Source organism: Bison bison, unplaced genomic scaffold (assembly GCF_000754665.1).
Source record: "Bison bison bison isolate TAMUID 2011002044 unplaced genomic scaffold, Bison_UMD1.0 scf7180017864302, whole genome shotgun sequence".
Lineage (NCBI taxonomy): Eukaryota > Metazoa > Chordata > Mammalia > Artiodactyla > Bovidae > Bison > Bison bison.
This window is the reverse complement of record NW_011494874.1, coordinates 1,919,310-1,933,253: the sequence shown is the minus strand read 5'-3', so window position 1 is coordinate 1,933,253 and position 13,944 is coordinate 1,919,310. Positions and strand designations below refer to the sequence as shown.

The window sequence follows — 13,944 nt, the reverse complement described above, 5'->3', positions numbered from 1 at the left end:
CCTCTTGAAAGTAAAGTGAAAGTGAAAGTCGCTGAGTCGTGTCCAACTCTTTGTGACCCCATGGACTATACAGTCCATGGAATTCTCCAGGTCAGAATACTGGAGTGAGTAGCCTTTCCCTCCTCCAGAGGATCTTCCCAACCCAGGGATCAAACCCAGGTCTCCCACATTGCAGGCGGATTCTTTACCAGTTGAACCACCAGAGAAGCCCATTCTCAAAAAGGAATGAAGGAAGCCTGTCAGCTCAGGGGACAGCAGTGGCACAGTTAGTCGCCCAGGATAGAATTCAAGCTTGTAAGCAAAAGTTTGAATTTTGGGGAACTGCCAGTGTGAGCTTGACAGCTCCCAGCGCTGACGACTTCTGATGATACTAACAAACGGGGCTTCTTGATCTGAACGACAGAAGAGCTGCATGACTGCACACCAACACATTCAGAGAGGCTGCAGACATTCGTGGGCAGGAGAGATGTTCAGAGTGCAGGACACACCACGGGGTTTGATGTCACTGAGACATCGTCAGTATGGTTTCAGATTCCATGTTGCAGCTAAGCTTTCAGAAACTACCGCTTGTTGAACATTAGCATAGACTCAAAGAAGAATAACTACAGTTTTTTTTAAAGTCATTGAAATACCTCCCTTTTCCAGCTAAACATGTGGTGAAGACTGGGCTGCTTTTTGTATACTTCAACCAAAGTACCATATCAGAGAACAGTATAGACACAGAAATGCGGTCTACCTGTCTTCTGTTAGGTCAGACTTTATAAAGAGATAAGCAAAAATATAAAACAGTATCATTTTTCTTGCTATTTTTTAATACAGGTATTCTCATGATATTTCAGCTAACATGCAATGAGCCTGTTACCTTAAGTGAATCAGTCAGTACGTGTTTTAAACCCTCTCTAATCTGGTATCAGTAAGTAGAATCCATGTGATCCACGCTCTTCAGGGTCCTCCAGACTGTTTTTAGAGGACCTGATTCTGACACCAAAAACAAGTGAAAACCCTTGGCCCAAGACAGCTCTGTAGCATGAGCTGGACTTGCTGGACCCTGTTTTTACTAAGTCTCTGTATTTTTCTCTCCTCCTCTCTCAAAAAGAAAAAAAAAAAAACTTTCCAGATTAACTAATCAGCTAATAGTGTATATAGGTCTCCCGGGCCACAGTGGGAGCCAGTAACTGTGCCCAGCATGTGGGTAGTGGAGTCACCCCAGGACTGGGCCCTCTCTTTTGGCATTAATTGGCTCCCTTTTATCTTTTTCTGATCTTTTTTAAAAATCCATATGTGAATATTGCCAACTAAAATTATCCCTAGCCTTATCCCCAAAATGAGTCTCCTACCTTCCCTCGCATCTCAGAGCAAATTGTTTGGAGTTTGCTGTGTATCATTTTACATGTGTGTGTGTGTGTGTGTGTGTGTGTGTGTGTATTCACACCAAGTAATGTAAATGTGGATTTATCTACTGACTGGAAGTATATAATATTTTTTGTTTTCTGTTTTTTTGTGGATTTTTTTTTCCCGGCGCCTCGCAGCTTGTGGATTCTCCGACCAGGGATTGAACCCAGGCCCTTGGCAGTAAAAGTGCCCAGTCGTAACCTCTGGACCACCAGGGAATTCCCTGTTTTGTTTTGTTTTTTTTATCTCTTAAGACAAAAAAGCTAGCATGATAGTAGTTTTGGAAAACTAAACCTTTGACAAGGTTTTAACGTGTTGATAGCTTTGTGAACTAGTTCCTGATGCTCTTAGCTAAGTGTAACATTATAGTATCCTGAATCGTGCTGTATATACATACACCGCATAAACTCTTTAAGTGCGGTCCCACACTTTTCTGCGGGTTGGGTTTAAACCCCTCTGGGACAAGGTGGGTGTCTGGTGGGAGGCTGCAGCGAGTGGAGCGTCTGGCTCGTGCCCAGGCCGTCCCAGGGACGATCTTGGGCGCTCGCAGCACACAGCCAGGTGGCACCGAGGCTCCGTGCTCATTGTGCAGAGGTCCAGAGGGAGCGTCCGCGGGCAGACCTGCCCAGGCAGTGAGTGGTGAGGCCCGTCGGACTGGAGCCGGGCTGGCTTCTCCCACACCTCCGTGCTGGAAGTGTGGCCCCTTCTCTGTGCTTGAGGCCTGGTCCCCAGGAGTCATCTTACCTGAGATACCACCAGTGACCCTCCTTTGCCTGCTTTTTAGAATATTTTCCTAGATGTTGAAGACACTGGGGTCTTGTCAGTTAGACCCCCTTCTTAAATTAGATCCAGTCATGCCGCAGTTGAGCTGTCGGATTCAAGGCTAAAGCCTAACAGTGTGTCTTATGGGGTTACTGGGGTCCTTGGCTGTCTCCAGACCTTCCTGAGTCTGTGAATGTGCTATATTTTTAAATGCGTTTGATTAAATTACTTGTTTTTCAAGGGAATTGAAAGAAAAGAGCTGAGATTCAAATTCTAGCCTCCTGTCCCTGAGGACAGAAGCACGTGATGAGAATAAGCAGATTGCTCCTTTTATCCTTAAGAGAAATGCTACGCTGGTAGAAAACTTGAGTGACTGGTTTTTTGGTTTTGTTTTGTTTTTTTTAATGACTTTAATAAATTTAAAAACATTATCTCTTTGCAATAAAGTCACAAATGACATTTTATTGAAGAAGCATTATTCGTCTTATTCAAAGGTTAACTTAAGTTTACACTTTAAGCCAAAGTTAAACTTGCAAAGTCCTGAAGTCTTTTTGCTTATCTTCTTCCTCTCTGCCTGCTTCTTCCCATTAAGCACTCTCCTTTCTTATTTTGTCTCATTTATTCTTCAGATGAGGCCGTCAGATCTTGAAACTGACCTTTTCTAAGGCATGTAACTTTCCTTGGGTTGACTTATTCAAATAATACAGTGTCGGTGGATATGAATTTTGGATTTTTCACTTCTAAGTTTTGTGCACCAATTAAATATAAAATTTCAAATATTGATCTTGAAGTTTTGCACTTAATTTGATATGCGTTGCAATTGTGAGTACCCAATTAAACAAACATAGACTGTCCCATATGCCTGGATTGGGAAAACACCTTTGGGGAGTATACACACACATATATGTGCTCACATGTGTCTCTAAAGCCAAACACCAACTTAGCTCGGTCTCTAGCCTTGTTGTTTAGTATATTGCCTTGATCATCTGCTTATTTGAGCCTTTCTTCTGTTTTAAAAAAGGAGGAGAGCCCTGAAGTGAAATGTAAGCTAAACTGGGATTATAATTTTAACACTACATCATGTTAAAAATATAAAGGGGCGTTTAAGAAACATATTCAGTAACGTGTTCTCTGCCAGGAAACAGGGACTTATCAGCCAGTTACTCACCTTGACTGTGACATCCATAGTAACTCAGACACGCCAGGTAAATATTTAGACGGGTTAGGAGTGTGCAGAACCGAGGCAGGGCCGCGCAAGGGCTGATGCAGCTCGGGCATCAGCCATCCCAGTGCGTGGCCCTGCGTCCTGTCTGGTACACCAAGCACTGCCATCACCCATTTCTTGCAGGGTTTTCGAAATTGTATGGCCTAGAGAGAAACTGGGAGGGCCAGCTTACTCAGGGCAGTTCGTCCTCCCGTGCTATCGATACCCAGAGGCCGATGGAGGCTGCGGTTGTTTGTCATTAGCGCCCAGGAACCTTTTTCATCTTCAGAGCACCTTGCAGGTACTCATTAACCATCCCCTCTCTCCTGCGAGGCAGCAAACAGGTTTTATTAGTCCCTCTTTTACAGCTGTGGAAGCCAAAGCAGAGAGGTTCCCGGCCTTGCCCGAGGTCAGAAGGATGAGCTCCTGGGTTTTCCGAGTCACGACTCGGGGCCCACACCCCTCTGATGTGCACACCGCCGCTCTCAGCCCCTTTATCACAGACATCTAGCAGCGCGGTGCTTTCTGCTCTGTTTCTCACAGGGGTGCAGAGTGCCGTGCAGCTGGAACCAGGTTAGTTGATCTTATGGTGTCATCTAGAAAAGCAAGAGATGCAGATTCTGGGTCTTGAAGGTAAGGGCCGTGCCTTGGGGGTTTGTGGGTACAGATGAAATTAACTGAGTGGAGCCTTAAAGCGCACCCACTTGCCCTTAGCATAACCTGGAAGCTCCTGTTGAAACACAGTCTCCGGGACTGCTTTCCACTTGGTCCGAGGGCCTTGCACGTCCCAAGAGACTTACGTCAAAGCTTTGTTTTCACCATAGCTAACAGAGGATTTCGATGCTGACATAAACTTACTACTGGTAAAGATTCCTCATGAGTGATCTTAGAACTTAGAACAAAGTAAGATATGTTGTTCTGTTGTAATAGAATTTGGAGCTTTCGGGCGATAGGGAGGAGAGACGTTCTTTATCTGAAAACTGGCTGTTTCAGTATAAGCATTTGTCCAAGGGGAAATAGTAGGAAGGACAGCTGCTTTTGGATGATGTATACAATTGGGAGGATGTTTACATTTTAAAAATAGTTTTTTAACAGCCAGTGAACTCACGTTCCTGATTTTCATAAAGCTCTGAGATGTTTCCTTCCTCATTCTTTGCTCCGAGAGCTCTGTGCACGTGTTCTTGTTGAATTCAGCACTGGTAGTATAGCAGCACTCTGGCCTTCATTGTGCCAGATACGGTTAAAATTCAGACCCCGGATTTTTAGTCCACCAGGTTTGTTTTGATGGGAGGGAAAACTTGATGGAATATAGAGAACAAAATTTAGTTGTGACCTTCTGCCTTCTGGCCCCCTAAAGCTTTGTCTCCTTCCCTGAACAAATATTTATAAATCACCACCCTGCTGGTCGGTGCTGTGCTGGGCACTGAAGGTGCACGTCTGGGCACCTTCAGGTTGGCACCGGGGAGGAGAGAGTGGTCTGGCCGGGTGGGGCAGGGGCGGGGAGGCCTCACCGAAGTCATCGTGGATAAGCTCACTGGTGGTCCCAGGCGCTGGCGGGGCCAGGGGTGACTCGTTCAGCACATCGGGGAGTGTGTTACGACGGGTGTGGTGAGAGAAGCGCTAGAAAAGGGTTTTTGTCAAGTAAGCAGCATCTCTTTGTGGACCAGAAGTGGAGACCATCAGGGAGCTAGGAGTGAGAAGACTGAGCTGCAGACCATGGTTGTCACACAGGAAGGGAGGGCCCCGGTTCCTCCCACAGTGAACCTCAGAGACAGGCGAGAAGCTGATACCTTTGGTAGGGAAATACCCGGGTTATCACTGTGTGTGTATGCTGAAAACATATTCCTATTCAAAAACTAAAAGGGAGACAAAGCAGTAAAGTGGAGGGCATGTGTGGTTACTCATCTTGCCGTGTTCCTGTGCTCCTAGCTAACTAGTTAGAACATGGTGTGGAAAGGCCACTGTCACGGACTTGGATTTGAGACGTGACCAGAGGTTCGCTTAGCCAGCCCTGGCCCAGCCCGTTGGCCCACAACCTCATTGCAGAGCCCAGGATGCAGGAAGGCTCTCAGTCACCTCCACTTCCTAACCAGGGCCTCACTCAGACTATACGGTTCTGGTTGAACTGACCTTTCCCCGTTGCATTTCACTTCGTCGCATGAACCAGTTTTGCTGTATTTCAGGTGTCATCATGGTGCGGTCAGCCCTCTTCCTTTCTTGCATGTGGGTGGTAAGGCTGTCAAAACCAGATCTGCTGGAAACCCAAATCGCGGCATCGTCTTCAGCAGAGAGGGTTTTCAGAAATTTTCAGGGCTGGAGGGGGAATTTAAGAAGGAAATTGGAGAAGATGAGGCCGAATGGCTTTGGGCTTTCTGGTGGCACAAGAGGGGAGCCCTCTGCAGAAAACTGAGGGGAGCATGGTGACCTGGCAGAGGGAGGAAAGGGTCATGGGCGAGAGGAGCTGACTGGGTGGGTGAGGTGTGGGCAGCCTCCCGGGAGCAGTCCGCGGTGGTGCCTGTGATCACGATCCCTTAGTATGGACACGCTTTGCAAACACTTTTCCCCAGTTCTGGGCTCCCTTTTCACTTTCTTGATGTTATCGTTTGTAGCAGAAGAGTTTTTAATTTGGATGCAATCCAGTTCATCTAATGTGTCTCTTGTTGCTTTTGGTTTTTGGTGTCATTTTTAAGAAATCATTGCCTAATCCAGAGATTTGCTCCAGTGTTTTCCTTGAAAAGTTGTACCACCTCAGTTCTTTCACTTGGTCTTTGATCCACTTTGAGTTAATTTTTGTGTGTGGTGTTAGGTAAGGGTCCACCTTCATTCTCCGGCATGTGGCTCTCCAGTTTTCCCAGCGCCATTTATTGAAAGGCTGTTCTTTCCCCACTGAATGGACTTGGCACGCTTGTGGAAAATCAGTGGACCGTAAGTGTGAGGATTTATTTCTGGACTCTCTTCTGTCCCATTGGTCTATATGTCTGTACCAGAGTCTTGATTCCTGTAGCTCTACTGGAAGTTTTAAAATCAGGAAATGGAAGTTCTCCAGCTCTGTTCTTCTTTTTCCAAACTGTTTTGTATTCAGGGTTCCTTGCATTTCCATGTAGTATTTAGGGCCAGTTTGTCAGCTCCTCTGGCCTCTCTCACTAGTCTTTTCAGGGCGAGCATTGGTTAGATCAGGACAGTGCACTCCGCACTCTGCCTGGAAGCTCCTCTGATTGGGGCAGAAACCTGCTCTTGTTGGGAGTCTGGGGCCATGTCCTGTTCTGGTCTAGTTCAGTTCAGTTCAGTCGCTCAGTCGTGTCCGACTTTGCAACCCCATGGACTGCAGCAGGCCAGGCCTCCCTGTGCACCACCAACTCCCGGAGTTTGCTCAAACTCATGTCCATAGAGTCCTTGATGCCATCCAACTATCTCATCCTCTGTCGTCCCCTTCTCCTCCCCTTCAGTCTTTCCCAGCATCAGGCTCTTTTCCAATGAGTCCGTTCTGCTCTAGTAAGAACCCCCAAAATGTTTGAAGTCTTGGGTTTTGTCTCAGAAAGCTGTTTGAATTTTGTGTTCTCTGTATAATTATCATAGTTTAATATAAAGATGTCTGACATAATTTCAACTGCTTTTTAAGACGGATACTCCAGGAAGTGTGCCGTGTTTATCCTGCGGTCTTGTGCACACATCCCCGCCCCCCACGCTCAGATCACATGCCCCAGTTTGAAAGGCCGAGTTGCAGGAAACCTGCCCGGTGGAACTTTTGTGTTTGTGACGGTTGTTTCTTTGACCATCAGCTTCTGAATCGCCTCTGCAGACCCCAGGCTGGCGCCCGCCCGCCAGGCAAGGTGGGGCTGCCTGACCTCGAGGCTGCCGCCCTTTCCTCTCGAGACTTGAGGCAGGTTTAGACCTTGTCGGTCTTGGCCGTCAAACAGATTGCTACAGGGTGCAATCCATTCCGTTCCCTAAGTTATCCTTTCTTGGAAGGTCAAGTTCTCGGCCAGGAGCACCCTCCTTAGTTTATCTAGATTCAGATGTGTTGACAGTGACGGCCTGGAAATAGTCATTTCCAAATGCCTGTGCTGCTCTGTGACGAGGCTTTTTGCCTGTCCAGGCAGAGGCAAAGGTGGTGTAGTGTGGAGTTTTCACACGGCTACATTAACCCGGCTTACAGGCCTGTCCTTTATGCTGAGGTTGTCCTTTTTTGGCATTAAAATGTCTTTTATGATTTTTTAAGAGTGTTCCTATTTGTCAGTTACACTGGTAAGCCAATGTCAGTCTTTAAGATTCCTTGTGAAATTTTATTGATCTGCAAAATCAAACTTCAGAACATCGCTTTAAGCCACAAATCTCCTATTTATGCCTTGTTTACATTCGGAATTACCACATAATATTTCAGACAGTTTATGTAACTTAAAAGCCCATTTTTTTATTTCCTTTATATTTCCAGAATAGGCAAATCCACGGAGACAGAAAGGTTAGTGGTGGCCAGGGGCGGGGGGAGAGTGTTCTTCTAGGGTGATGAAGAAGTCTTGAAACCAGAGAGGGGTGATTGCACAACGCTTGAATGCACTAAATGCCACTGAACTATGTACTTTAAAATTGTTAATTGTAGGTTATGTGAATTTCTCCTCGGTTTTTTTTAAAGTCGTTTTATTCAATGTTGTAATTATATATGAGCCGGAAGGTGGGAGGGGGGTGTGTCGGGGTTATATGAATCCAGGTGAGCACAGGATGTGTGCTTACACACGCTGGTATATATTATTAATTTGTGTCTTTAAGCATTATCATTAGAAGCTAACCAGATCAACAGACTTTCTGCTTTGGGACAGCAAAAAAGTTGGTTTTAAGACTCCACTGAAACTCAAAGATATACTTTAGTCTCATCTCACAATGTACATCCACCTGCTTTTTACAACCTTTCACCCTGGAAAGTTGAAGTTTTGGACTCGCCATCAGAAGAAAGCGGAATAAAGTTTCTCCTGCTGCTCTGTCAGCGGCTCTGCCCTGGCGTTTACTGGGACGCCAGCCACCAGGCTGGAGACGGTCCGTGACGTCCTGTCCTGTAACCCCTGAAAGGGGAACATGAAATTTGTCCTCCTCTGCCCCCAAAAAAGAAAGAAGAGAAAAGATCCTACGTTATTTTTAAGTGAACCCTTGTTACAAATTCCAAGCACAGCATTGTTGTTGTTAGACTTTCTTTCCTTGCTGCTTCCAGAAGGAAATCCACAGAACGCCCACCGAGGCGCTGCGGTTGAGCCACCCTGGACTTGGGGTTCTGGCAGGGCGGGAACACTCACCACTGTTCAGGTTTCTTAGTTTTCTGAAGTAACAGAGTTCAGGATCTCTAGTCAGGTGTCCATAAGGTGGATTTTTTTTTTTAGGAAGGTGATTTTTTCCTCTTAACTTTGACTTTATGTTTGTAAGTGTGTTGAGTTTTGGCAGTGTTTAAATGGTTTTCCGTGCCTCAAGCCTGCTCACGGCAGGGCAGTCCCAAGCACATAGGTCTTGGAGGGAGGGATTCAGACATGGCTCCGCGGCAGTCCGCTCCCCAGTCGCCCTTAGCCGGTGCCTTCCAGTCGCGCTTCCTCACAGGCTGCTGGCAACTCAGTCCCCCTGTTGTTTCGTGGTTCTTGTCAGCATTGTTTTCTGCTTTGCGGCGTTGAAGTTGTACTGGAAACTGTTTAGCGTCCATAGTGACCAAAAAAAAAAAAAAGAAGTTTCTGAAGTCATTTCTATTTTGTCCTCAGCTGCCACAGCTGATTGCTCCGTGTTCTTGTCTGTTAAGAGCCAGAACTGAAACAAGGGCATGCAGGGTGCCATCTGAATCTCAGATTCTTTATCATTCCGTAAAAAAGAGTTCTGCTTTTGTAAAGAAAACACCTGCTTCGTTCAGGCCTGCCATCGAGGCAGGCAGCCTCTGTGTCCTGACTCGGTGGGAACCTGCAGTGTGAGCCATCACGGTGCCTCTTCTCTCCCGCTCGTTCTCCGAGGCTCAGCTGGCTGCTGTCCACAGGAGGGAGGCAACGTCTTAATCCGTTAATTCGGGTCCCCATCGCCAGTTAACCTTTGTAGCCCCTCTAACATTTTACATGAGTGAAACCTTCCGTTCTCCCAAGTGGAATCGCAGAGGATTTGTGAGCTATACGCTGCTCCCTCGGATCCCGAGACCAGCGTATCGCCCATAAGGATGACCCACCTCGGAACTGTAACAGGTTCTCAGCTGTGGTTTTGGAGGCTCTGTCCCAATTCGGTGCTGCTTTGAGGCCGACGACCGCTGAGGGTTTGCCCAGACCTGTGTAAGTCAGAGCGGCCAGAAGTTCACCGGAGCTTCCCAGGGCTCCTGGGCCTGGAAAGGAACGCAGTGCGGGCTCTGTGTTGTGCTAGGCGTACGTGAAATGGGTCTCCTCTAGCAAAGATATTTGGGTAAGGTTTAGTATAACTCTGTTATGGTATCCAAAGAGACACATGGTTTCTGTCAAGTTGGGTCAAATTCTAGCCCCTGTGTCAGGTCCTTGAGTTGAAAGGTACGAATGGGCTTTCAAGTTCAGAAAGCAGGGAAAACACAGATAAGCAAGAGGGCCCGCCCTCAGGGAGCCCGTGGACTGGGGATGACCAGAAGAGAACCATGTATCTGTGGAGAAGGTTGGAGGAAAGCGGCGGTGGGGCTGCAGGGGGAGAGGATGAAGGGAGGCTCAGTGAGGTTCCAAGGGGGCGCCTGCCCGCCGGCTGGACTTGCAGCGGTCGGGATGGTGTGGGGTATGCGGCAGAGGGAACTGCAGGAAGGCGAAGACGTGCCCGGGTGCCGGTGAGGGCTGGGGGCTGGGCCTGGGCCCTGCTGGAGGCTTCTTTTAAGTGTGTTCATCCAGCACCTTTCTGAGCACTTTTGTGTCACACCAGGCGAAGAATGCAAACAGCCCAGGTGCCACCTGGAAGCCCTGCGGTGGGCAGATGTGGCAGCCGTGCAGGGCGAGCGGCCCGCAGGAAGGGGTTTGGTTTTGTTTTTTACATGCTGGGGTAGCCCCAGGTGCTTCCAGATGTGGTTGGCACACACCGCTGGTAGCAACAAGAGGCGGTTTTAAGCACCAAAGCCTTGCTCAGCTTTGGTGATTTGTCTTGTTTTACAACAAATGAAATATGAGCCTTCTTGTTGGTGTTTGTGATAGCTTAATGTATAAGACGTGCTTGCATGCTTACCTAGGACATTTTATTATTTTAGCTACTTCCAAAAAAGAATTCGGTGAGGCCTAAAGTATTAGAATATATACAACAGTGTATTAAAGAAAAAAGTGTATTAGAAACCAGTTTGGAGGGTCAGTTCAACCTTTGAATCGAGCTGTTTAGCACAGTTTCAGAAAAAAAAAATTCATGCTACTAATGGTCCAATGGGCATAGCATCTTTTTAAGCTGGCTTCTAGTTTATAACTAAAACAATTGCAAAATGCACAAAAGAAGGTGCTTACCTTCCTGTGTGATTTGTGAGGTGGGACATGGCCACCTTATTGTAGTTTATTCCTGAAATAAGTAAAAGAATTCATCTGTTATTTACACTGGTTAAAGCTGAGTTTAATTTGTCTGAAGACGTTCTTGTTTTGGCAGCAGTACTATGACGGAGATTTGAAGGCAAAACCTGAAAGAACTAATTGACTGCCTGGGAGTGATGGAGAGATTCTGACACAGGGTTCCTAAATAGTCTTATATTTATAGACCCGGAGACTGGCAGAGGGTCAGGAGAGGCTGAGAGCAATTGTTCCCTCAGTGAGAGAAACAGAATGTACGAGAGGGGTTCAATGATCTTGCTTCTCATTCAGGACTCCAAAGTATGCCCTTTGCTGGGTAGTAAGAGTCAACAAAGAAAAGCATGAACTTGGTGAAAGAAGAGTTTTGTTTTGTTCTTTACACACTGGGGTAACCCAAGGTGCTTCCAGAAATGGTCGGTACACGCTGCTGGTCGCACGAGAGATGGTTTTAAGTGGTTCAGAATTGAACATTATTTTAAGCATTATATGGGCTTCCCTTGGGGCTCAGCTGGTAAAGAATCCGCCTGCAATGCAGGAGACCTGGGTTCGATCCCTGGATTGGGAAGATGCCCTGGAGAAGGGAACAGCTGCCCACTCCAGTATTCTGGCCTGGAGAGTTCCATGGACTGTATAGTCCATGGGCTCGCAAAGAGTCAGACACAACTGAGCGACTTTCACTTTAAGCATTGTATATTGATGTAAAAGTATGTAATTAGCGTGTCAAATCCACAATTTCTTAGATTATTGTTGTGTAGGACAAGGCCTAGTAAAAAGTGTGTCCACTTAAACAAAAACACCAAGTAAGCAGTAGCACGACTGTGCACAGATGTGGCTGAAATTGAGGTGTTTGGGGATGCCTGAAGCACGGAAACCCTGGGATAGGCCCACTGAGTTCATCCCAGGAAGACTGTTCGAAAGAGCCCCGCAGTCTCCTGTCTGCTTCCAAGCACAGGAGCCTGGTGGCGCTGGACTCGGAGACGGAGGGGTCTGGGTCCCAGTAGCCCTCAGGGGAGGGCCAGGCTCACAGCCGTCTGGCCACTTGCGGCCACACTCTGGCCTTCCGTGCTGTCTTCCTCCCCCTCCTCACCTCACCCTCAGTGCCCTTTGCACCCTCATTCACTGGGTGACTTCTCTGTGTCTCTCTATGCTTGCTGGTGTAGCTCGAGCGAGTCACTTAACCTGCTGAGGAACTGTTTGCTCATCTGTACATTGGGAATGATAACCCTCTCTCTCAAGGAGTAGTTGTGGGTTCTACTTTCAGTGCGACGAGGGTGTGAGCCCCAGCACAGAGTGTGGGACGCGCTAAAACCAGGCATGTTTGCAGCCACTGCGATCAGATCTGCCCGGTTCTTCCCTCGTTTCCAAATTCAGACCCCCAGCTAGTGAAAGCGGAGTACTGGTACTTCACTTTTCAGGAGAGAAGGTTTGGCCTGGCCAGAACCTCACGCTGGGCTCACGTCTGCTCTCGGCCCAGGCTGCGGGGGAGCAGGGGACGGGCGTGAGAGAAACCAGCCACCCGGGTCTGCCCCTCGGGCCGACCCTGGGACTGCTGTGGCGTCCTCACCGGCCTGAGAGACGCTCAGCCCCGCTGATGCCTGGGGGTCCCGGCCAGCCTGTCATGACCAGAGCGGATGTTTTAAGACGGAGCTGCTTGGGGTCAGCGGGGAGATCCCTCAACTCTCGAAGCTGGGCACAAACTGTCACAGATCGGAAAGTTGCCTACGACGACTAATTGTGTGGTGTGATGGTTCCTTAGGCACTACCGCCGTGGGTAACTGGTCCTGATTTTGCCTTCACTTCTGGCCATGATCGTTTCGCCCCCACTTTTGTTCATTTGGTTTCTTTCGAGAGGACGCCATGTGGTGGAGTTAGAGGCCCTGGGTTTGAGTTCTGTCTCTCCCGGCCAGCCATCAGGGCACGTGACCGTGCCGAACGAGCCTTCTCATCAATTTGTCCTGGGATCGGGTGGCACTTGTGTGTCAGTACACTGCCGGAGTCACGAGAGTGCCGTAAATATGTTTTACGTTTTCTCTCTAATGTGCCTCAGAGCGCTTTGGTTTGGGCTTCCCACCTTCACTGAATCCAAAGTGGTCTGTTTCTCTGACCGACCAAGTCCGGTGTGGCCCTGGCAGTTCTGTCACAGACCAAGGGTCACCTTGTGAGTCTGGCCGGAGAGCAGGGGCTGACGTGCCCCTCGAAGCCTGTCTCCGGGAAGGGAGAGCCCCGTCTGCGTCCGACCAGCCTGTCTTCTGCGCTGAAGTCCGGGAGGTTGGGTGTGAGGTTAGAGGCGGGGACAGTGAGACCAAGGCCAGTTTCAGGAGGAAGTGGTCTTTTCAAGCTGGGCCAAAAATAGTCTTCTCAGAAAAAGGAGAGGAAGAAAAAGTGTGACATTAAGTGATCCCTTGATTAACGTCAAAGTGTGGCTGTTGACACCCCACAGGCCACCAGTAATTGACCTGAGAAAGCATTTCCCTCTCAAGGTCAGGGGGTGATTCCAGGGGAAATTCTCTTCCCACACCCAGCGTCTTGTAGGTAAAACCTCAGCATCATTGCCAGTCCTGACATCCAAGTCTCTTAAACCACGAGGTCATGTGATGCTTGCTTAGTGTCTGAGGGCTGTCAAGTTGCTTGGGGGCATTGTAGAAAGGGTTTACGTGGTAAGATATCAGTTTGGTCTTATCAGGAATCTGATTGGAGACTAGAGCAGTGACTATATAACCTGGGAGGAATCAGAAATCAATCCTCTAATTGACTACGACTACCCTCTCCTCTCCCAAGATGACTCTTCCGAAAACCTACGAGGAAAAAGTCCTTGAATTTTGGAAAATCACTTCCTTAAATACAGCTCACTCGGGAGCATGTGATGATTAAAAAAGAAGCCTCAGAGGAAGGTTAGAAGGTCTGGCAGGGCCTTCTGTTCTGCTTCCCTTTCTTCCCAGTTTCCTGGAGAAGCCTTTTCCTTTAGGGGTCTGTTCGCAGCACACTCACTGCGAGGGGCGGAGGCGCCTCTGTCTCTAGTCTCTGACGATGGCCCGGAACCGTTCAGTTGAGGCCGTGGCCGTCTGAGGCAGCCTGTCTGGCAGA

General features: G+C 48.1%; 1 protein-coding gene across 12 annotated transcripts in view; it reads left to right on the top strand.

Annotated features, from left to right (window-relative positions):
* Nucleotides 1-13,944, top strand: part of PPP2R5C (protein phosphatase 2, regulatory subunit B', gamma) — a 98,639-nt gene that overhangs the window by 9,850 nt on the left and 74,845 nt on the right. For 7 of the 12 annotated variants that reach the window (XM_010851354.1, XM_010851349.1, XM_010851353.1 and 4 more), the window contains exon 1: nt 194-3,931. The exons of 2 other annotated variants lie outside the window; for them this stretch is intronic. In XM_010851354.1, coding sequence (XP_010849656.1) covers nt 3,826-3,931 — 106 coding nt within the window. In that variant the 5' untranslated portion in view covers nt 194-3,825. Of the gene's footprint in view, nt 1-192; nt 3,992-13,944 lie in introns of those variants that run through there. 3 more of the 12 variants (XM_010851343.1, XM_010851345.1, XM_010851348.1) reach the window with 2 other exon arrangements.